Source organism: Notechis scutatus, chromosome 9, assembly GCF_049901735.1.
Source record: "Notechis scutatus isolate UNSWTSFEM ecotype Mainland chromosome 9, rNotScu1.2, whole genome shotgun sequence".
Classification (NCBI taxonomy): Eukaryota; Metazoa; Chordata; class Lepidosauria; order Squamata; family Elapidae; genus Notechis; species Notechis scutatus.
This window is the reverse complement of record NC_142017.1, coordinates 3747556-3771200: the sequence shown is the minus strand read 5'-3', so window position 1 is coordinate 3771200 and position 23645 is coordinate 3747556. Positions and strand designations below refer to the sequence as shown.

At 38.9% G+C, this 23645-nt stretch overlaps 1 protein-coding gene across 2 annotated transcripts in view; it reads left to right on the top strand.

Annotated features, from left to right (window-relative positions):
- The window catches only part of SLC6A2 (solute carrier family 6 member 2), a 32895-nt gene extending 27811 nt beyond the window's left edge, over positions 1–5084 (top strand). The window contains exons 12-14 of one of the 2 annotated variants that reach the window (XM_087971438.1): positions 580–747; positions 3412–3483; positions 4399–5084. In XM_087971438.1, coding sequence (XP_087827564.1) covers positions 580–747; positions 3412–3483; positions 4399–4422 — 264 coding nt within the window. In that variant the 3' untranslated portion in view covers positions 4423–5084. Of the gene's footprint in view, positions 1–579; positions 748–3411; positions 3484–4398 lie in introns of those variants that run through there. The other variant, XR_015750611.1, reaches the window with a different exon arrangement.
- The last annotated feature ends 18561 nt before the right edge of the window (positions 5085–23645 follow it).

Below are 23645 nucleotides of genomic sequence, written 5' to 3'. Positions count from 1 at the left end.
TTCTTCTTCTTCTTCTTCTTCTTCTTCTTCTTCTTCTTTCTTCTTCTTCTTCTCTTCTTCTTCTTCTTCTTCTTCTTCTTCTTCTTCTTCTTCTTCTCTTCTTCTTCTTCTTCTTCTTCTTCTTCTTCTTCTTCTTCTTCTTCTTCTTCTTCTTCTTCTTTCTTCTTCTTCTTCATCTGTTTATCCATCTATCCATCCATCCATCCATCCTTCCATCTATCTTCTCCTCCTCCTCCTCCTCCTCCTCCTCCTCCTCCTCCTCCTCCTCCTCCTCCTCCTCCTCCTCCTCCTCCTCCTCCTCCTCCTCCTCCATCTGTCTATCTATCTGTCTGTCTATCCTTCTTCATCTATCTATCTATCTATCTATCTACCTACCTACCTACCTATCTACCTACCTATCATCTATCTCCTCAACCATGTAAAAAGTAGCGAAAAACAAGAAATGTTGTCTCGTTTTCTTGCATGCAACAAGAATCGGACAAGAGTCACATTATCTTTCCATCTCAGCATAAACCTGTGATTCAAAGGAAGTTAATTTTGTTTATCCCCTCCTCCCGCTCCTCCTCCCCGCCTTTACAGTTTGTAATCTTAGTGAGCGTCATAAATTCCAAACCGTTGACCTACGACCAATACACCTTCCCCACTTGGGCCAATTCTGTCGGGTGGGCCGTGGCCTCATCTTCCATGATCCTAGTGCCTGCATACATCCTCTACAAATTACTGAGGACACCAGGGACCTTTCAACAAGTGAGTGACCGAGCTACGAAATGTCATGGAAATGTTCTTTGCGAAATGAAAATTGCCAGTGTTAAGCTAAGAGTTTGCTTTCTTTAATTCCGCAAATGCTTCGTAGATAGGTGACCTTTTGGAAACCGAGTTAAAAGTAATTTTGCATTTCAAGAAAAGGATTTGGAACACTTCTGTATTTCCTCTTCTGGACATTTGGAAGCTAAGCCATCCCAGATCTATTAAGGGACAAAGTAGACATGAGGCAGGGGGAAAAAAAAATCAGAATTTGAATTTCCCAATGGCTTTTCCGCTGGCATCAACACAATTGCAGGGCTTCAGATTAAATTAAGGAAGTGGTCTCTGGTGCCAGGACACTTCTCAGTGGTACTATGGAGATAAAGTACTGGACAGGGCCCCAGAGGAGGAGGAGGAGGAAGAAGAAGAAGAGGAAGAAGAGATAGAAGAGGAAGAGAGTAGATAAAGGGAAGGAGGAGGAAGGGAAGGAGGAAGGGAAGGAGGAAGGAAGGAGAAGAAATAGAGGGGAAGGAGGAGATGGAAGAAGAGGAAGAGAAGGAGAGGGAGGGGAAGGAGGAAGGGAAGGAGAAGGAGAGGAGATAGAGGGAGAGAAGGAGATAAGAGAAAGGGAAGGAGGAGAAAGAGCAGGAGGAAGGGGAGGAGGAGGGGGGATTGAGGAAGAGGAGGAGGAGGAGGCAAAGCAATTTGCAGTTTCCATTTGTGCAGAAATGTTTCTTCTGTGGCAAAAACCTGCGTCCCATTGAACTACCTCACAATTGCTCTGCACACCCCATCCCCAATTACCAGTTCTAGATTGCCTAGAATTAGGACCGGTGACAGACAATAATTTTCTTGTCACCGCCATTGGAAAAATCTTGCACTCTAAACTCTAGAAATCCATTAAATCCGAGAGAGCACAGATCCGTCTTTTGTTTTATTGCAAGTTTTCAGTAGGATACCTTTGGGGTTTTTTAAGGGTCAAATTTATATCCTATTATAAAAACAGATGAAAACTTGCTATTTCTGATGTCAGAGGTCATTCCCCCTCAACTCCAAATTCTGAGTTATCCTGAAAGGTTTGCCCTGATATTATCTAAACTGGGATTGATTGTTTTTTTGGTGCAAGGCAGTGGTGTAAAATGTCAACTGAGAAGACTTAACAGGTCTATAATTTGCTCGGGAAAACTTTCATTGAGTCTGATGAGATCCATTTTTTTCCCTTTCTTGGCCCAAATCTATTTTCATAAAGGGAGAATGCCTACATTATGATTACATCCTAATCATTGAACGTTTCCTGAGCAAATTATCTTTTGGAGAGGGGGATAAAAAAACCACATATTTCCTGAGGTTGTGCTTTAGCTTACTTCTGAAACTCTTCCTTGCTTTTAAGGAAGGTGAAAGTTTGTTCATCCAAATTATCCTCATTTTTTTTTAAAGAAGAGATGAAATAACAATTTAACAATGATTCTTAATTTCAGGGGCATCATTTTGAAATAAACATAATGTATTCACCTGAAATTAAAACAAGCATGCATATAAAACCATTTTTGTTTCCAACTCTTACCAAAACCTATTTGTCTGCATTTCTGTACCTCAACCTATATAGCCGCGATGGCAAACCGATGGCACATGTGCCAGAGGAGACACGCAGAGCCTTCTCTGTGGGCCCACGAGCTGTCACCCCAGCTCAGCTCTGCCGTGCATGCGCGTGCACACCTCCTGTCACCCAGCTGGTCTTTGGGTCTCTGCCGTGCATGCGTGGCAGGGGCGGAGTGCATGCATAAGGGTTGCACAGGGTTTGCACATGCCTGTGTGGGGGAGGGGCACATGCACGGGGTCATGCGCACACATGTGGGGGGCACATGCATGGGGGCTTGTACAGGGGTCACCGGGGGTATGTGCAGGGTGCATGTGGGCATTGCATTTTGGGGATGCATGTGTGCACACTTTGGGCACTTGCTGTTGAAAAGATTAGCCATCTGTCATGCCCCTGTTGGAATCTGATTCTGAGGGGGAGGTGGAACAGCTGACAGGGAGTGGGAGTGTGGCTCCAGTGGCTGTGGAGGAAACTGGGGAAGGGCATAGTCCAGCTGGGCCTTCAGAGGAAGACCCCTCTTCATCCTAGGGAAACACAGGGAGGAACAGAGAAGGGAGCAACGTGGGTTGCAGGGGAGAAAAGGGCCCTGATTCCCTTCATTAGCTGCAGCTGGGAAAACAGGATTTAAAAAGGGTGTTTGCACACAGAGACTTGCTGGAAGCAAAGTGTGAATTATCTTTGTTTGTGACGTCTTATCTGGGTTCTGGCATCCTTCCAACTGTGTGTGTTTCGTTATCTTTTTGAAGTCTGCAATTCTTTATTTTGCCCTGTCTTGTTAATTGCTGCAGTGTTGTTTGTGCTGGTTTTTATTTGTAATCTATATGTACTTGAGGTTCGGATGGAATTTCTTCCCTTTAAAAACTGTTCTTGGGACAGTTTTTTTCTCCAGCTGATGATAATTGGACATTGGGGGCCAAGTTGGATGTATTAAAGGGACTTTACCTACTTTTGTTGCTTTTGTGCCACAGCCCGGGTCGTCACACATATCACACATAGCATTCCTTCCATTGTGAAAATGCTGGGTTAAATTTCCTTAAAACGTCTTTTTCTCCCCTTCTGCTTTCTGTTAGAAAATCGCGTACTGCATCACGCCACACAATGAGCAGCCTCTAGTAGACCAAGGAGATGTAAGACAATTTAAGGTTCGTATTCTTGGCTTCTCAGTTCCATGGCATGTAAACCCTGGGAGGAGGAGGAATATTCAGGCGATCTTTTATTGATTTATTCTTCTCGTTAGGAAATATGTTTTTGACTATCCAAGTCAACTCGTGATGACTCTGAGTAGCTTACAGGAAAAAAAAAAACCATTAAAAAAACAAAAACCCTTCAATGAATGGATGTATTTTAAATGTTTAAATGATTGTGATTGGTATTAGAAGTGTATATTGAGACACTGAAAAATGAAACAACGAAGGAGGAAACATCAACATAAATAGTTGTGAAGAGCTTAATAAGGGAAATACAAATAATAGAACAGTTGAAAGTTGGGAAACAGAAAGGATGCGTCTTTAAACATTATGGCATAAGAGGGGGAGTTAAAATAGAGATAGAAATAAGAGGGGAATAATAATATGTATGTATGTATGTATGTATGTATGTATGTATGTATGTATGTATGTATGTACGTAGATAGATAGATAGATAGATAGATAGATAGATAGATAGATAGATAGATAGATAGTTTTGGCCTTAGCATCAGCAGTGACTCTTGAAGGTCCAGTCCCAGAGACACTGTCCAAACAACATTGCCCATACAAAGTTGTGCTTCCTTGCTGTAGGCTTGTACATCTTCATTGCAAATATTTCTGGGTATGTTTTTTTTTTTTCCCCTGAGAAACTTGAGCACTCAAAACTATTTCCTTTGGACTGAAGTCGAGAAAATAGGTAAAGGCAGCTCCCATAATTAGGGCAATTGCTGGAATCCTGACAACGTGGTTGGTAGGTTAGATCTTGGTATAAAATAATTGAACTAATTAAATGTATTCATTGTAAAATCCCAAAAGTTTTAGCAATATGTCATTCAACTAAATTCTGTTTTTTCTTGCTTCTCCTTGCAGCTTCAACACTGGATATCCATATGATAGTTGTGACATTTGACAAGAAAAGTCAATCTGTTGAAAAACATCATTGAGAAAACCAATGATGAAGTCTGGGCCATCCTTGGTTGTCAATTGACTGGCTGGAAGTCTGATTCAGATTATTAATTCCAAATTTCTATGAGCGGAGATTCATCTTCCTCTCAAACACTTAATAGTTCATGTTTTTTTCCCCTCAGACAAACTTCCTTGATAACTTGGTTTTTTAATTATTATTATTTATTTAATAATAATGAAAAAAAAATGCCACAATTAATTTTCAAGAAGCTAAACATGCTCCTGGTCAAAACGGACCATTCTTGCTAATGTCAACAGCAAGGACTGGAGATGTCTATTTTTGCTCAAAGGCCATTTTACTTGGAGCAGAAAGAGAGAGAGAAAGGGAAAGGGAAAACAACAACAAGAAGAACATTTTGGAATGTTCAAAAGAAAAGGAGTGGTTGTATTTCTTCATTTCAAGGGGGAAAATGGTAGAAAAGATTGCTTATGAAGTTGGATCTGGAGGTTTTACCCAGACATGATCACCAACTGATTATGCACCCAACAAACTGGTGGGACAATCTTGGACACCTAGACCAATTCTGGGAAAACCTGGACTGTTGTAAGAAGATTTCCAATCAACTGTCAAGTTCCTTTCTTTGTCAAAGTCTTTGCAGGAAAACCTGACTGTTAAGAAGATTTCCAATCAACTGTTTCTTTTCTTTGTCGTGGTGACTTTCTTGTGTAGGTTAGACAACATTATTCTGATACCAAATACAATGCTTTCCTTAACAACAGCCTAGGATGAAATTCAATTTCAAACACGTAGCCACGTGCAACTGCTAAATAAATAAATACATGTTTTCAGGGTAGTCCTAACCTCCATGTTTTGTTCTTTATTTGTGCCAAGTAAAGAATCCACAGAATGGATTCCTTTTAAAAAAATAGTCAGTCTGGTACCATAACAATATTTTAGTAATTTATGTTATCAAGCAGTTTAGGTAAGTTCTAATTAACTTTCAAAGGAGCTGGGAAGAGAAATGTTGAAATTTAGCAACTTTCAGTGGCTGATAATTAGAGAAAGGTTAAGTTTTATGACAAGCGGTTTCCATACTAGCATGTATCTTTTTTTTAGAGATAGTCTTCTCCCATTGCCTCCATCATCAAAAACTATCACAAAATTAGTAGCCAAGGTGTTAACACAAGTGGTCAGATCAATAGTCATCTGATTAATGGAAGGGTTACAAAAACTCTGATAGAGACATTTCAAATTCCCAAAGAGAATTCCCCAAAAATGAAAAATCTAGAATCTCCACCAAAAAGAATTCCAAACTCTTTCTTCTTTTTCTGACATGAAATACATGGAGGGGACCGTTTGTTTTCCCCGTTTTATCAGTTGTACATTTACGGAACCATCTACTATATAACATCCTCACCACTTCCAGACTTAGAAATAATCAAGGCACCATTTCCCTTTCAACTCCAGGCTTGGCTTTTATCTCTCAGTTTAATCTACCTCCCAGGGAGGTTGTGAGGCTACAACTTCTCATTTCTTTTGCAGATGGTGGTCTGCGTAAAAGACGTATTGCATGAAATGAAAGCCTGCAGACAGCCCTTTCCGAGATCCCTTGTTGGCCCCAGCTTCAAAGTCCATGAAGAGACTCAAATGATGGATCTCAAATCTCCCCCTTCTTGTCCACCCTTGAAGTCCTCCCATTTTTTTACTTCTATTTGGAAGATAAGCATGAAGTTGTATTTTTTTTTACCTAATCCACTTTTTTTTTTAATTTGCTAGATTTGGCAGCCAATTGCTTTACCTGACAATTGCTTTAAGTTCTTGACAATATTCTTGACAATTGCTTGAAGTTCAACACCACCCAGTTTCACCTCTGCTGGTTTACACATCTCATCCTCCTTTCCTGTCTTTCTCATCTTCCTTCTTTGTCCCCTTGAGAAGTTTAAGTTCTTTTGCTTCATTTTTCATCTCTTTCATGTAGGCACCCTTGGGATAGGTGTATGTTTTGTCCATCCTTTTTTAGACCAGTATTTTTGGTGAGAAAGACCTTTGACTATCTGAAGGCCTGGAGAATCATCTATTCTACCATCTTCCTGGTAAATCTAGTTTACTTTTCAGTCTCAGAATCCACATGATCCCAATGTGCCTTAACATCACAACAAGCTGCTCAGCATTTATGTAATGTCCATATCTAATTAAGCTAAGAAAAAAGTGGGTTTCAACGAAGAAGGCGTGTGAAGAGCAAAGAGCGACATTTAGAAGTACAGAAAATATTAGTCTTCATTTTGATATGTCTATTGCATTCTTTGCAAAGTTCCTTAAACCAATGACTTCTTACAATAGTCTTTCTAGTTTGGGCTATCCTTCAGTCAGCTAATTTTCCATGTCTCTATAGTGACTGGAGACTTCTAGAAAATGAAGACTGCATTTCTTTAATCTAGAGGATACCTAGATTGGAGAAAGCTGCTTTAGATGAAGGACTAAACAATGTGTGGCCTTGCCATTCTTTTTGGATCGCAATTACTATCATTCTGCTAGACTGTCTGCTTCAAATTAGAATTGAGTAGCTTGTGAGGGACATAGCAGCTCTGATTCGAATGACCATAGAATATTCTTTCAGCTCACTAACTACAATGCAGAAGGAGAAAGGGACTTGCATCTGGATCATCCAGAGTTTGGCGAGGGGTTCTCATGATATAAAAACCAGAGTTTCATAGACAATGTCCTGTCTATCCTCTGCCATTTTTTCTCTAGCACCAAGAAGCTTTCCAACCCTCGAATCCAAGTCTTGATGGCATACAGTAGATGGATTTTCATGTTGCAGCATGGAAAGAGAAAAAGGCAGCATGCAGGGGACTGAATTCCAATGAATTTGGATGAATTTCCCACTCCTGCTTTCAGGGAATGAATAGCAATGGATTGAATTGTCCAGTGTTGTGTCTTCTCAGAGCACTTTACCTGAAAGTAAAGACTACACTGATCAGTAGCTTTAGCTATGAAGAAACTTCCATTTTCAGAGACGTGTCCTGGCTACATGAAGTCTGCTTCCATGCTTCACACCCAAATTTACAGGAAAGCTCTTTGATTAGCTGCGCTTGGTGCTGTCTGAGCTTGGTGGTGGTTTTCTTGCAGACATTTCATGACGTAACTAGATAACACCATCAGTGAAGTTGCTGACTAATGATGCACTGATTATGTTACCTAGTTAAGTCATGAAATATCTGCAAGAAAATCATCAAGCTCAGACAGCACCAAGGACCCCACAGTACAACCTTGCACTACGAATATCATCTTCTACCTTGAATTAACCACTATGAGTGACAGGATATAAGTTAGATTAAACTTTTGTCCTCTTGCCCCTAAGGCTCTTCTTCAGATGTCTTCTTATGTATCCTTTTCAGGAATAGAATAGAATAGAATAGAATAGAATAGAATAGAATAGAATAGAATAGAATAGAATAGAATAGAATAGAATAGAATAGTTAGAAGGGACCTTGGAGGTCTTCCAGTCCAATTGCTTCATTAAAACTTCCAGTATTGGGAAACCCACAACTTCTGAAGGCAAGTTGTTCCACGAATTAATTGTTCTCACTGTCAGGAAATTTCTTCTTAGTCCTTGGTTGCTTCTCTCCTTGATTAAATTAATTTAAAGGAAGGAATGCAAAGTCATACCAAGTCAACCTTCTGCAAATCCGCTTACTTTTCTCAAAATGGGATAAAAAGCCCTTCCTCTAGTTCAATGTTGTTTCAGCATGAAAAAAAAAAAAAATTCGCAGCCTTATTCCAAGATGTTTTGAACATACTGTGATCTTCAGTTCTAGTCTAGAATTGCCGAAGTTCCTTTCCAATGGAGACATGTTGCTAGATGCCTTGGGATGTTTATCACTGGTGAAACTCTGCATTAAAAAAAGTTGCTTTTCCCCGTCTATCTCAGTAGATATTTCTCAAGGTTGCCTTACAGAGAGAACTTTCTCTTTCGCATTTCTTTGGTTTTCTTTTGCTTGATTTGTAATGCCTTTTTTTTTTAATAACCAAAGGGGAAGTAAGGGTACGTCTGTATATATCAAGCTTTTAAAAGTCTGTTTTCTTTTTCATAAAAGGGTGGGAAAATGTAGATTGTAAAACAAACGAAAAATGTGTTCTGATCCAACACCTGTCCCTTCTTTCTAAATTGAATCGGGTTGGTGGTCAATTCAGTTTGGAGGGATGGGCAGTCTTTTGATTCTTTGTGTAGTGTAATAAAAGGAGAATAACCTGTTTTGTATAGACAGCACTGTGCAATGTTTTCCAAAGCTGCCTTAACCAGATAGATAGTCTTGTGTGGTTGTATGCTATAATCTCAAGAAAAAAGGTATTTTTCTGTGTAAGTTTTATTGTCGAAAATTGTTCATAGTCCTAAAATGGGTGGAGAGAATTCAACTGCCATTCTGGTCTAGTTTTCCACCCACATGTGCAAAACACACATTAGGCTGTGATTCTCCATGAACTAAACCACAGGAACCCAATCTTCATTTTTCAAATTGGTATATGGCGTATATATCAAATTCTTTATTCACCTTGACGGAGGGTGAGATTTGGAAGTAGATTTGTTGGGAATAAAAAAGAGACATGAATGTGAGAGGTATATCATACCATTCCAACCGCAGCCTCCATCCCCAAGATGTGGAAACCTCCTTTCCAAAGTATATAACCAAAAATAGCTTCTTTTTTTCCCTCTCATTTATGGACATTAAGTGTGATGCTTGCACTGGTTGATTATATCCAGGATGTTTGGTCATGTTTTTGAGTATCGAATTATTTGTCTTCCTCTCCCCCATGTCTCCTTGTCTTGTGGATCCTTGAAGATAAATGGGTTACGTCTGGCTTTGTTTCCAAGCTGTGCACTGTAAATATTGTGTTTCGAAGTCTTATTTAAGTTTACCTAGAAATATGCACTATGAAGAAATATATAACAATAATAAAGAATATCTTCTGTATCAATAAACTCTGCAAGTTGTCCTTTTCTATAACAGCAATTGATGTTCCTGAGGGTCTAAGTTGAAAGCAAATTGTCACAATCTGGCCTCAAACAATGATTGATTTGTTATGTGCAGAATAAGAGCTGGTCTCAAGGCACACCCTTTCTGTTCATTCCCACGTGATTCTTTGTTTTCCTTCTTTCCACATCAAACACTGTTCCTAAAATTGCAATCCTTCCCCCTCACCCTAATTTGAGAAGTAGGAAGGTAGGTTGGGAGGTAGAGTGTAAGGAAGGAAGGGAAGGAAAGGAAAGGAAAGGAAAGAAGGAAGGAGCATAAGGGAAGGAGCATAAGGGAAGGAAGGAAGGAAGGATTATATAGGACTTTGGGAGTGATTTGGAGAACACTGTTGAATGTGAATTCTTGTTAATTCGTTGCAAAGATTCTCACCATTTTCACACACAAAAATTCACAGCTCTCTATCTATCTCTATCTAGCTGATAGCCATGCTAATCAATGTCAAGCAATTTTTTTCCTTGCAATTTCTTAGTCTTGCAATTTCTTTACATTATTCTCAGAAAAGATGCAGGTTTTTTGTTTCTTTGTTTTTGGTCACACTTGCAGCCTTCTCAGTTCTTCATTTTCCTTCTTGGGAGGGTCAGTGTTGGATGGGAGATAAACAACTCCAAGAGGGTTTTCTTTCCATTTTTTTTTCTTCCCTGGTGTGACATGGAAGCTAAAATAAAGACAGGCCATTCACACAATCCTTCCCCATCCCATAGCTAAAGGTATTTTCACAGTAGTTCCCATTGCCTTTAAAACAACAACAACAACAACAAAAACAATAACAACAACAACCAATTGTCTTTCCTCAAATTGAATAACAGTTGATGGAAAGAATTCAGAAATAAATATATATATATTTAGCACTAATTTTGACGTAATGCATCTGGTTCATGACAATGCAAGGCTTTCTTAATCTCTTTTGAGCAAATGACTATAAAATTATTGTACTATAGATGCTGAAAGAGTTGTGGGATGTAACCCATAGAAGAGAGAGAGAGACCAAGGAAAAATGTAGCCACAAATAACAGCAACTATCAATAACATTGTCATCCTAAATATTGCATTACGTCAATAGCGACCTCAAAAGGACTTGTTCCAAGTTCAGACAGACAATCTTATCCGTTTCTTACAAATGTTGGAAAACATCAACTGATGGGCACATTTATACATTGAATGTAATTAATAGAATATAGAATATTCTTCATTGGCCAAGTGTGATTGGACACACAAGGAATTTGTCTCCGGTGTAGAAGCTCTCAATGTACATAGAAACAACAAAGTCATAAATAAGATACAGTCCTAAATCATAAGATACAAACAACAAAGTGATCATAGGAGAAAGTAACAAGAAAGATGAGAAGGATAGTAGCAATTAACTGTTGTTACAAACCATACTTAAATTCCAGCTTCCTGTATCACGTGCATACAATAGATATTTTCCGAGTTCAGAAGGAGCAGGTTTGATTCATGCCATTCCCTTGAAACGCTCTAGTTCCCTCACTGATGTTCTTCTCCTGGGGTATGATTAATGACATATAAGTGGAGTCTCGCCATTTTGATTTATGATCCAATGCATGAAAAGGCCAAAAGGTGTTGGGGAATATAAGGTTAAAATTTCATTCAGATAGAGCCCAGCTCTTTGGTGACTTGATGGATGCATCCCTCCAGGTTTCTTGGAAGTATTTGGCCACTGCCTTTTCCTGGAGTGTTTTCCAGCTGCTCATGTTATAAATGCATTCACTTAAATAAAGAGATTGGACTTGGCTGACAATGAACATTTAAACTGGTGAATGATTCAGTTACTAATTTGCCTTTTCTATTCTGGCTCATTTGTTAGCTTAAAGGCCTTGGCTGTTTATGCTGCTTCAACAGAGTGACTGTTTTCAACCATTGGCCTGCCAACCAAACAAGCGAGCCCTGCTTGATATAGCAGGACAATTCTTCTGTTCTTCTGTTATGGATTCATTAGCAGCCTCTTAAGATGAGGAAAACCATGTCTTAATGTAATATGTGATCCAGGAAGAAGTTCTCTTCCTTGTTGCATTGAAGCATCTCATATCTTAGATTAGCTACATTTGAAATTACTTTTCCTTCTAGTTCTAGAAATAGCACTTAGACTTATTTACAGCTCTCCCTAAGTGATTTACAGGGTCAGCCTCTTGCCTACAACAATCTGGGTCTTCATTTTACTGACCTTGGAAGGGTGGAAGTCAACCTTGAGCTGGTCAGGATTGAACTGCTGGCAGTTGGCAGAGTTAGCATGCAATACTGCATTCTAATTACTATACCATCATGGCTCTATTAATAAAATAGTAAGAAAAGTGTGTTTCAAAGGTGCTTTTTTTCAGGAGGCAACTGGACTTCCTTGTTTGTTTGTTTTTTCCTTTGAAGACATTTTGCTTCTCATCCAAGAAGCCTCTTCAGCTTCTTCAGATTTATGCAAGGAGTATAAATCCTTCCATTCCCCACTATCCTGTCAGAGCTGAAAAAGCTTCTTGGATGAGAAGCAAAAGGACTTCAAGGAAAAAACAAGAAAGTCCAGTTGCCTCCTGAAAAAAAGCACCTTTGGGACAACCATGACCTGGAAGACTGGAAATCTCTACAGACATTAAGAAAAGTAGTTTTAGCTTTCTTGTGGACTTCATTTCTCAATTTAGTCTATCTCATTTAGGGAAGCGATTATATACAATTCTTTGTAAATCCTCAATGACCAATTAAAGGGAACAATCTGGTCACTACAACACCCATGCTTTCCAAATGTTGCCCATTGCTACCTCTTTTATCTTTTCAAGCAGGAGTAGAAGCCATGAGTGGAAATTATAGGGCAGTAGATTCTTGCTGATCATTAGAGGAAGTGACCTGACTATAATTGTTACTTAACAAGGGAACCAGCTGCTACACAGGAAGTGAAGAGCTCTATTTTACTCAGTGGATTTAATGAGGAACTGGGTTGCTTCCAAGGATGCTGTAGTTGAAAGCTTCATGAAGACACCATATTGGATAGATCTTCAGAATCTTTTCTAAACCCTCGATTCTTGGTTGAGCTGCACACAGTACATGAGTCCCATCTCTTTCCATTGTGAACAATATAAATCCTGGAAGAAAACCCCTTTCTGACAGTTCCCAACTAAGCCTCCATAAGAACAAACATCTAGATGCTGTTCTGACCCAGCTTCCTAAACATGACAAACCTCCTCTGAGGTAAACTCAAAGATTTCTTTATTAGGAGTGCCAGCAGAAAGTTTCTCTCTCACCACAGGCTAACATGTCTGTCCAGCAGAAGATGAATAGTTGTCTGCCACATCTATCCATCTCTGTCCCCTGCCTTTTATTTCCAGAGCTAGGGTGCGGCTTTGCTTGCAGCTGTGGCTCTTCTGTCCCAAGGACCGGCCCATAGATTTCCACTGTTCTCCTCTCCTCTGCCTTCTGCACATCCTCACATCAGGTACTGGACCCAGCTGTTCCTCCTCTTCCACATCAGCCACCTCCAGACCTGGGGGCTGTTGACTCTCCCTCTGAGGGCTGATGGATGCCCCAGGCTCCGCCTCTCTCTCTCTCTCTGCCAGCTCCATTCCCTCTTCCCCCTCGTAGCTCTCAGGTTGACTTGATGCTGATCCTGACTGCCACATCTCCTCCTCCTCTGATTAGGCTGCTGGAGGGGCCAGCAGCTAACAGGCCACAACAGATGCATAATAATAAAGAAGGCTTCCAACACTTTCATAACTTCAGCTACTAAAGTGGATGGAAGACCTACTTGCTTAAGTTGGTGGGACCAAGTTGGTTGGACCTGGTGGCTAAGACGAAACTGTGAAGCAAAACCACTATGGAGTTTCTTAGAACAATATCACGCAAAAGGGTTTATGAAGGTCAACCCCACGTTGAGCACAGGAAGAATAACTTAAATGTTGCAGCAAATCTTGCTTCCAAATCAGGACAAAAGACCACGAAAGGTAGAAGAATACAGGTTTTATTTGTGCACAAGGTTCAGAGCATTAGCATGGCCATACTGCTTCCGAAGCATCCTCAACTGGCTAATAACAAGCTAATACAATCCTTGGGCTTATAAACAGAGGCATGGAATCAAAACCAAGTGAAGCATTAGTACTTCTTTACACATTCTTTGTAACATCTGCATCCAGTTTTGGTCACATTACACACACAAAAATGTTGAGACATTGGAAAAAGTGCAAAGTTGAGCAACTAGGATGATTAAAGGCCTGGAGACAAGAACACATGAAAAACAGTTGCAGGAATTGGGTTTGGCTAATCTAGAGAAAAGAAGGACTAGGGGGTGACATGATAGCAGGATTCCAGTATTTGAGGGGCTGCCACAAAGAAGGAGGGGCTCAACTTATTTTCCAAAACACAAGAAGGCAAGGCAAGGAACAATGGATGGAAACTAATCCAGGAGAGAAGCAACCTGGAATTGAGGAGAAACTCCCTGACAGCGAGGACAATTTAACCAGTGGAACGCCTTGCCACCAGAAGTTGTTGGTGCTCCATCAATGGAAGTTTCTAAGAGATTGGACAGTCACTTGTCTAAAATGGTATAGGATCTCCTGTTTGAGCAGAGGAATGGATTAGAAGACCTTCAAAGTACCTTCCAGGTTCATTCTGATTGATTGATTGATTGATTGATTGATTGATAGCTGCCTACCTTCCATTGAGGACCTTTAAGGAAAGAGATCTCACCAGCCCTCTAGATTCCAGAGAAATTTCAGAGAACATGGTTGAAACCAGCTTTGGAACTGAATACTGAGCTAGGAAGCATGGTGGTATGTGTGTGTTTCAAAAGAAGTGGTTATATAGTGAGAAAATACCATTGCAGGAAGAAATTATTAAGAAAATATTGGAATGTGTTGAAATGAGTAGATTGACATTTGAAATTAAAGAACAAGAGGATAAACAATTTTATAAAATTTGGGACCTTTTCTATCAATGGTTGGATGATAAAATACAATAATAGAATATTTAGAATTTTAGATAATAATGAATATATAAAGAGATATTTTTTTTTTTTATTTAATATCACATTTATAAAATGTCTTCAGGATAGATTTGGTATGATTATATGATTTGTTATAAAATAAATTAAGTAAATTATAGTTATCTCGTAAAGTATGAATGAATAAAATCATAGTCAAATGATTGTTTAATAGTGATACTAGGGTATATAATTTTTGATTGATAATATGAGTTATTATGTAATGTAACTGTAATTGAGACTACGAAATGAATGCACAAAAACTGGTAAACCAACTGACACACTGTTTGTATATTTATGAAAGAAAGCTGGATGTTTTTATGTTTTGTTTGTTTGTTTTTAAAAACTAATAAATTTGTTTTTTTTTTTTGTTTTGTTTTTTAAAAAGAAGTGGTTATATAGAATTAGTTGCCCATAACATGCCAGGTTCACTGCTGAAAAGGTCAGCTAGGTTTGGTCGTCCTTCCACTGCAGATGTTCTTGAAAACTCACACTACCGTTGTTGCCTCCAGCAAAGTTCTCTTATTTATCCAGGCTTTATAGGCACAATGTAAATGTTGATTTTATTATGTGGCCTATTTGTCTTCATAGGAGGTGAATGTCAGACAAGCTTTATTAATAAAAAAAAGAACACAACCAAAACAAAGCTTGTCATCTTTCTTTCTTTCTGCCTTTCTACCTTTTTCCTCTCTCTCTCTTTCTCTCTCTTGATTCTAAAAAGAGAGAAAGAGAAAGAGGAAGAGGAAGAGGAAGAGGGAGAGGGAGAGGAAGAGGAAGGAGAAGGAGAAGGAGAGAGAGAGGGAGGGAGGGAGAGGATGGGCAGAAAATATTTAAAACATTTTGAAGCCTGTTGAGAATAAGGCATTAAAGCAGAAACCTCTTTTAGAGTGGTACTGTAGAGCTTTATGGTTGATTAGCCCATAGGCCCTTTCAAAATACTGAATAAAACATATGTAATAGTACGTACACAATAAAATCATATGTAAAAGTGGAATACAACAAACAGATGAAACAAAAAGAGTAATTCATACAATATCATGTTTTGTTATCACCCCGCCATTTATCTTGCTCCAACCCACATATGTAGATCTAAACTGAATTGTTTTATTCAAAAGACCATGTTATATGTGAGTTTTGAATTACATGAAATATAAGGTTTCCAATAGCTCTTTCCTCTAATGCTCGCTCTTGCTCTCCCTCTCCCCGTCCCTCCCTCCCTCCGTATCTATCTATCTATCTATCTATCTATCTATCTATCTATCTATCTATCTATCTATCTATCTATCTATCTATCTATCTCTATCTATCTATCTATCTATCTATCTATCTATCTATCTATCTATCTATCTATCTATCTTCTATTATCTATCTATCTATCTATCTATCTATCTATCTATCTATCTATCTATCTATCTATCTATCTATCTATCTATCTATCTATCTATCTATCTATCTATCTATCTATCTATCTATCTATCTATTACCTACCTATCTATCTATCTATCTATCTATCTATCTATCTATCTATCTATCTATCTATCTATCTATCTATCTATCTATCTATCTATCTATTATCTATCTATCTATCTATCTATCTATCTATCTATCTATCTATCTATCTATCTATCTATCTATCTATCTATCTATCTATCTATCTATCTATCTATTCTATCTATCTCTATCTATCTATCTATCTATCTATCTATCTATCTATCTATCATCTATCTATCTCTATCTATCTATCTTCTATCTATCTATCTATCTATCTATCTATCTATCTATCTATCTATCTATTATCTATCATCTATCATTATCTATCTATCTATCTATCTATCTATCTATCTATCTATCTATCTATCTATCTATCTATCTATCTATCTATCTATCTATCTATCATCTATCTATCTCTCATATACTTGACAATGAAATAATATACACCTTATATCTTGTACGGTGGGGGTGGAGGAAATCAGGGAACTGAAGGACAAATTTCAGCATAGTGTTGATTTCAAACCCACATGGATAAAAAACAAAGCAAGAAAATGGTTTTTCAGCTGCTTGATGTTATCATTAAAGAGTTGAGAAAAGAAGCACCATCAAACAAAAGGCAAGAGTGTATTAAGGCCTTTTGGAATCTGGACATAATTTGTCTTTACAGATGACAAAGAGACACGAGAAGAACTGACATTTTTATCTTTTCTCTGTCCAATTTCATTCTTTTTCACCCGGTCCGCTCTCCTGCTGCCCGGCCCGCCATGATCAGAAGCTCAGAAAGGTCGAGCTCGCAAAATTCTTTCAAATTTAGTTAAACAATAAAAGTCAGAAAAGCCATCGCCAACCTCAGCATAATTGTTGTGGCTTAATCCAATTCGAGGGAAGAAAAGAGTGTTTGTATCACAAACTCATTCAGACAATTCCGAGGCTAATCGAATTGGCGAGATGTTAATCTGTCTGGTTCCTCAGCTAAAAGCAACTTTGGTCAAAGAAAACCTTGCAATCTAATCCAATTTGAATATTTTAAGACTATATAAAAACAAAATCTTCAAAGGCCACTTTGGCTGAGAATAGCCGTTGTGGCAAATGTAGATTTTCATGAAATGCTTTCTCGTCTACTCTGAGCATTTGATTGAAAATAATGGTTAATTTTGCTAACAAAAGAAGGCCTCGGGGAGAGGGAAAGGATCAAGTGCTTTGTTTACAGCAGCTAATACAAGGAGTTTAAAATCTTGCCCCCTCCCTGCCTTTACACCCAAATCTACAAAAAGTGGAATTTGCAAGGAAGAGGAGGAGGAGGAGGAGGAGGAGGAGGAGGAGGAGGAGGAGGAGGAGGAGGAGGAGGAGGAGGAGGAATAATAATAATAATAATAATAATAATAATAATAATAATAATAATAATAATAATAATGACGATGTTCTAGAAATAATGCAGAGAAGAGCAATGTTGACAATCCACACTTTTTTCTTGTTCACAGTTGTAATATCCGAGGTATTGTGTTCTAAAACTTTGTCAGTCTGTATTCGGAGCATGCAAAATTACTGTGGGACTTCTGAATACAGACTGACAAAGTTTTGGAACACAATATCCCAGATATCACAATTGTGGAGAAGAAAAAAGTGTGGATCTTTTTCCTTCCCACAACTGACTTTGCCATACTTGGTGACAGCAGAATCTACAAGAAACAACTTGAAAAAATCACCAGATATCAGGACTTGAGAATCGAACTGCAGAGACTCTGGCATAAACCAGTGCAGGTGGTTCCAGTGGTACTGGGCACACTGAGTGCTGTGCCTAAAGACCTAGGCAAGCACTTAAAAACCATTGGCGCTGACAAGATCACCATTGGTCAGCTGCAGAAGGCCACTTTACTGGAATCTGCTCGCATAATCCGCCGATACATCATGCAGTCCTAAATGCTGGGGAAGTGTTCGACTAGTGATTTGTGATATGAAACCCAGCATGGTTATCTCGTTTGCTGTGTATACTGTCATTTTTGTGTATAATAATCATCATCTGGTATTTAATACTAATATACTAATGCAATTCTTGACAAATCAATTACATTCACCAGGATGTTCAACGTATCTATCAACCAAAAGTTAACAGAACAGCAGCATAGGACTGGAGGGAGCCAACCCCCTGAGCAAGGCAGGAGCCCTTATTCCACCCCAGACAAATGGTTGTCCAATCTTTTTTTGAAAACCTCCAGTGATGAAACACCCACAATTCCAGGGGGCAAGCTATTCCATTGACTATTTGTTCTCAGTGTCAGTAAATTCCACCTGAGTTCCAACTTGGATCTTGGTTTGGAATGAAGAAAACTACATCCAGTCCCTCTGCTGTCCCATTCAACCCTACGTTATGTGATTCTTATCGTCCCTTATGTTTTAAATCTAGCAATGGGTTGCTTTGGTTAGTTTCTCAGAATTTCCTTAGAACTAAAAATATCCATGGCATAATATTTGATCTGGAAGCACAACAGGTACTATATATAACGTTTTCTTATCTTTATTTCATTAATTATAACTGATATGGTAGGCTAAAAGGAGATGTTTAGAGAGCAATATATTTGTGCCAATATAATCAAGGTTATTTTCCCCAGGATGCCTAAATGCATATTTGCATTATGAAAGGTCCTTGCCATATGGTTTTTTTCCAAACAGACTGTCCAAAAGATCAGTTTAGCTCTTTACTTTATCATCAAAAGATAACCATCAGTCTTGGCTTCTGAACCCTGAACCACATATACAGCAAACTGCTGGCTGAAGGTTTATATGTTTTTACTGCCAAGCAGGAAAATTCTCCCAAAATAGGCAGAAATTCATGAGTAAATTTTCTGTCTCTGTCTATCTGTTTGTATCTACCTAACATTTCTATTATCTATCTATCTATCTATCTATCTATCTATCTATCTATCTATCTATCTATCTATCTATCTATCTATCATCATCACCATCTAATCTATCTCTACCCATCAATCTATTATCTAATTATCTATTACCCTGTTTCTCCAACAATATGGCCTCCCCAATAGGAAGTCCCAGCATGTTTTATAGGCATGAAATGAAATTAAGCCCCTCCCCCAAATTAAGGCCTATATTAAAACATGCGAATGGGGGAATGGTGGGGGCTTGCCGTTAGGAAGTACTTTTGTTGCACGCCCGGATATGGTGCTGCCTGCGTTGACCCTGATATGAAATGCCCCACCAATGCTGAGGTCAACATCCAAGCCATCGCTGCCCGCCCGCCTGAAGATGCAAGGAGGAAATTAAGTCACCCCCGAAAAGACAGCCTAGCCATTTTTTCGGGGCTCAAAAAAATAAGACCCGGCCTTATTATATGAGAAACACGGTATCTATATATAGTATCTCTCATTTATGCCTGCCTGCCTGCCTGCCTGCCTGCCTGCCTGCCTATCTATCTATCTATCTATCTATCTATCTATCTATCTATCTATCTATCATCTATCTATCTATCTATCTATCTATCCTCATTATCCCACCATCCTGTTGTAACACCGGTGCAAGAATTTAGAAGAAAGACTTAAGAACTGGTACCCGTGTTCACCTGCCAAAAACACCTCCATTTTGCCTCATGAGAATTTGACTGGCATTTTATTTTTCCTGGAAATGATGGCGGGGTGGGTGTGGGTGTGAATAAAGGTACTTTTTTATTTGCTTGAGGAGGATTAAAAGAAACAAATAAATGAATATCCAGAAAAGGCTTCCTCACATTGCCTGGAACTTGCACCCAAAGGGCGTTTTCCATAAGATGTGCTTTATCAATGCTTCTTTTGCCTCGGGCAGAAGAATTGGGTTTCCCTCTCTCCCAATCAAATTAGAGACATAATTTTAAAAGCCAGGATCATAATGTTGTATTAACAAATGTAATAGAAGCTTGTGATAAGATTTACAAAGAGTCATAAAGTTGCACGAAACCAGATAGATGGGAAAACGGTAATGAACACCAGATCCTTGGCTTGCCTTTCAATGAAATCCATCTCATGGTGGCCGAGAACACCCCGTTCCCTCACTGATGGGCAAGTACCACAAAGCTGGAAGGTCTTTCTGATGTTCTGGCCACACAATCTTCTTCAACCATGGACTTCAATTCCCATCATTCTCATAATGGCACTTTTTGGACCTCGGGGACTTATCGAATTGCTTTCCTTAGGGGCACCTGAACTGATTCGGGAACATCATTTCTGCTCAAAGGTGGAAACTTTTACTTCCAAATCACCTGCAGACTTTTGGAGGCTTCCAATCTGACCTTGGGATTCTCCTCAACATCTTTCAAAAGCCCAAACATTAATAAAATCAAATCCTTGTGGTCAGAATCTCTACAATTAATCACAACAACAGAATAGACAATAACAGATCATCAGAGTTGGAAGGGACCTTGTAGGTCATCTAGTCCAACCCTCCACCCAAGCAGGAGGCCCTACACCATTTCTGACAGAGGGCAGTCCAGTCTCTTCCTGAAAGCTTCCAGTGATGAAGCTCCCACAACTTCCGAAGGCAACTTCTGTTCCATGGGTTGATTGTTCTCACTGTCAGAAAGTTTCTCCTTATTTCCAGGTTAAATCTCTCCTTGTTCCTTGTTGTTTGGTGGAGGTCACATTCACACCTTTTGGTTTGCCTAGAACCATGAGAGGATGGCTGTATCATGCATGCAAGAGGGGACAAACTTTGGAAGCCATTTATTGTCAATATTTATTTATTTTTAAAATAACACCGATGTTTTGCAACGACAATCAGTTTCTAGAGACTTCAAGTGGAACCAGGATTAAGTTAGCATCACTCGGGTAGACATCATCTTTTCTTTTCTTTTTGTTTTTTTAATGTTTGAAATCTTGAAGGCTGATAGCTCTGCTGGTTTCTTTACCCTTAAGGGATCTACAAACAACTAAAGGACATTCTTTTTAATACATTGTAATGACATTATAACCACACTGCCTGCATTGCCCTCAATTGCCTTGTCAGAAATTACTTTGTAGTTTCTAATTAGAATTTTAGGCTTCTCTTCCCTTCCTTCCTTCTTTCCATCCATCCATCCATCCATCCATCCATCTGGTTGTTCTTTCCTTTGCCTTTTTTAAAACACATTCTGCAGACTTCCTTCCTTCCTTCCTTCCTTCCTTCCTTCCTTCCTTCCTTCCTTCCTTCCTTCCTTCCTTCCTTCCTTCCTTCCTTCCTTCCTTCCTTCCTTCTGGTTGTTCCTTCCTTTGAGTTTTTTGAATACATCCTGCAGACTCTTCTCTTCTCTTCTTCTTTTTTCCTAAATAAAGGATTGCCATTTTTGCACAAGAGATTTTCTCAAAAGTTGGGTAAAGTACATTTGGAATAGCCGGTCACATGCTTTTCATCACTGAAAACTCTCTTGAGAATCCAACTCAACACTTTCACAATTGATGGTCAAATTCCTTAGCTCACGTTTTAATCTTATATTTACCTGCTGCTGGTTACGTTTCCTCAAATTGAACAGGAGTTACCTGTGTTTATTTTTATTTATTTTATTTTCCTTTATTTATTTTTTAAAAAAACATATTTTTGGGCTGGCTATCAAACAAGGCTTATAATCCCTTCAAAACAGCTCCTGTGTTTGTTATCACAAGAGTTATAGAAGCCAGTACATCACAAACCAAAAGAAAACAAACGCAGACTAAAAAGGCTGGTAATTTGCTGGAGGAACTTTTAAATGGCACACTTCAACAAATGTTTCTGAACCGATCATTAAAATTGTGAAAATTCTGCAGTGGCTGTTGATAAGTATTGACTTTTATTTTATTTTTTAAATGCCGAGCACTTGTTAGCTAGCATCAGGAAGATTGCAAACGGGGACAGCTAAATGACTTTTAAAACACAAATAAATAAAAGAGGAATGGTTGACTCCTTTAAACCCAGCCAGTTGCTTTTCGCAAAACCATCCATGAAGTAGGCACACCCAAACAGAGAAACCTAGACAATACATTTAAAACCCCAAATTCACCGCTATTTTTTTTCTTAACCGAAGTAAGAGATGTTTAAAGTGAGGCTAAATCTAGGTCATTTGATCACAGGCTTCTCCAGGCGTTTATGCTAGCAACCCACAAAGGCTCAGAGGTGCAGAGGGAAAAATATGCCAGCCTCTGGTCCCTGGGTTCATCAGATATTTCAAACGATGCTTTAAAATGCATTTTATTTATTTCTTTGAAGGAGAGACCTGTATTATCCAACAGGGAGAAGAACATCGAACTGCCACAGTAGCCAAGATCCAACACTCTAACCTGTATTTTAGATAGATGTAAATCAGATCTAAAGAGAAGTCACCCTGCCAATAAAAGTGTGTATAGTCAAGGCTGTGGTTTTGCCAGTTGCAATGTATGGCTGTGAAAGTTGGACCATAAGAAAGGCTGAGCGCCAAAGAATGGAGGCCTTTGAACTCTGGTGCTGGAGAAGACTCCTGCGAGTCCCTTGGACTGCAAGGAGATCCAACTGGTCAGTCCTAGAGGAGATCAACCCTGACTGCTCTTGAGAAGGCCAGATCCTGAAGAGAAAACTCAAAGAGTTTGGCCACCTAATGAGAAGGAAGGACTCACTGGAGAAGAGCCTAAAGATTGAGGGCAATAGAAGAAGGGGACAGCAGAGAATGAGGTGGCTGGATGGAGTCACTGAAGCAGTCAGCATGACCTTCAATGGACTCTGGGAGATGGTAGAGGACAGGAAGGCCTGAAGGAACGATGTCCATGGAGTCGCGATGGGTCGGACATGACTTCGCAACTAACCACAACAAAAAAATCAGATCTGTCTGTAACTGAATCCAGAATCTTCAAACTATCCTGTTTGTGTTTTGTGCTGTACAGGTAGAATAGAATAGAATAGAATAGAATAGAATAGAATAGAATAGAATAGAATAGAGTAGAGTAGAGTAGAGTAGAGTAGAGTAGAGTAGAGTAGAGTAGAATAGAATTCTTTATTGACCAAGTGTGATTTATATTGATTGTTTCCTAATATGATTTGATTGCTCATTGTACCCTATGACTATTATTAAGTATTTTACCTGATGATTCTTGACTCTTGATGAATGCATCTTTTCTTTTATGTACACTGAGAGCATTTTCACCGGGACAAATTCATTGTACATCCAATCACACTTGGCCAATAAAGAATTCTATTCTATTCTGTTCTGTTCTGTTCTGTTCTGTTCTATTCCATTCCATTCCATTCCATTCCATTCCACTCCACTCTACTCTTTATTCCAATATTCTATTCAATTCATATCTATTCTATTCATATTGGAAGGCTAACACAAACTTGAGAACTCACAAGGTTGACACTATATAGAAGAAAACATGACTTTACGTGTTCAGTAACCCATCTCAGAAAATCCTTGATCCTACAAACAAACAGCTCACAATCTGGCTAAACGTTCTCCCTGTTCTCTGTTTATTGACCCCAACAAATTTTCTTTCTGGGACTAACAACCAAATTATCTATGATTGTACAAACTCCTTGAATTCCTGGCTCAGAATGTCAACAATGACCAAGCCCCCTTTCTGGATCTCTAAAAATAACTGACTTTTGAAGTTTTCCCTCCCCCCAAAGGCAGAGTTTAAATCCCAGATGGAATAATGTTAATTGGATCAGTACAGTTTCAAGATGCTTTGGTATTGTTCCCTTCCTGGAACTTCATACAGTATATTGTAGTGATCATAGTTAAAAAAGTAAA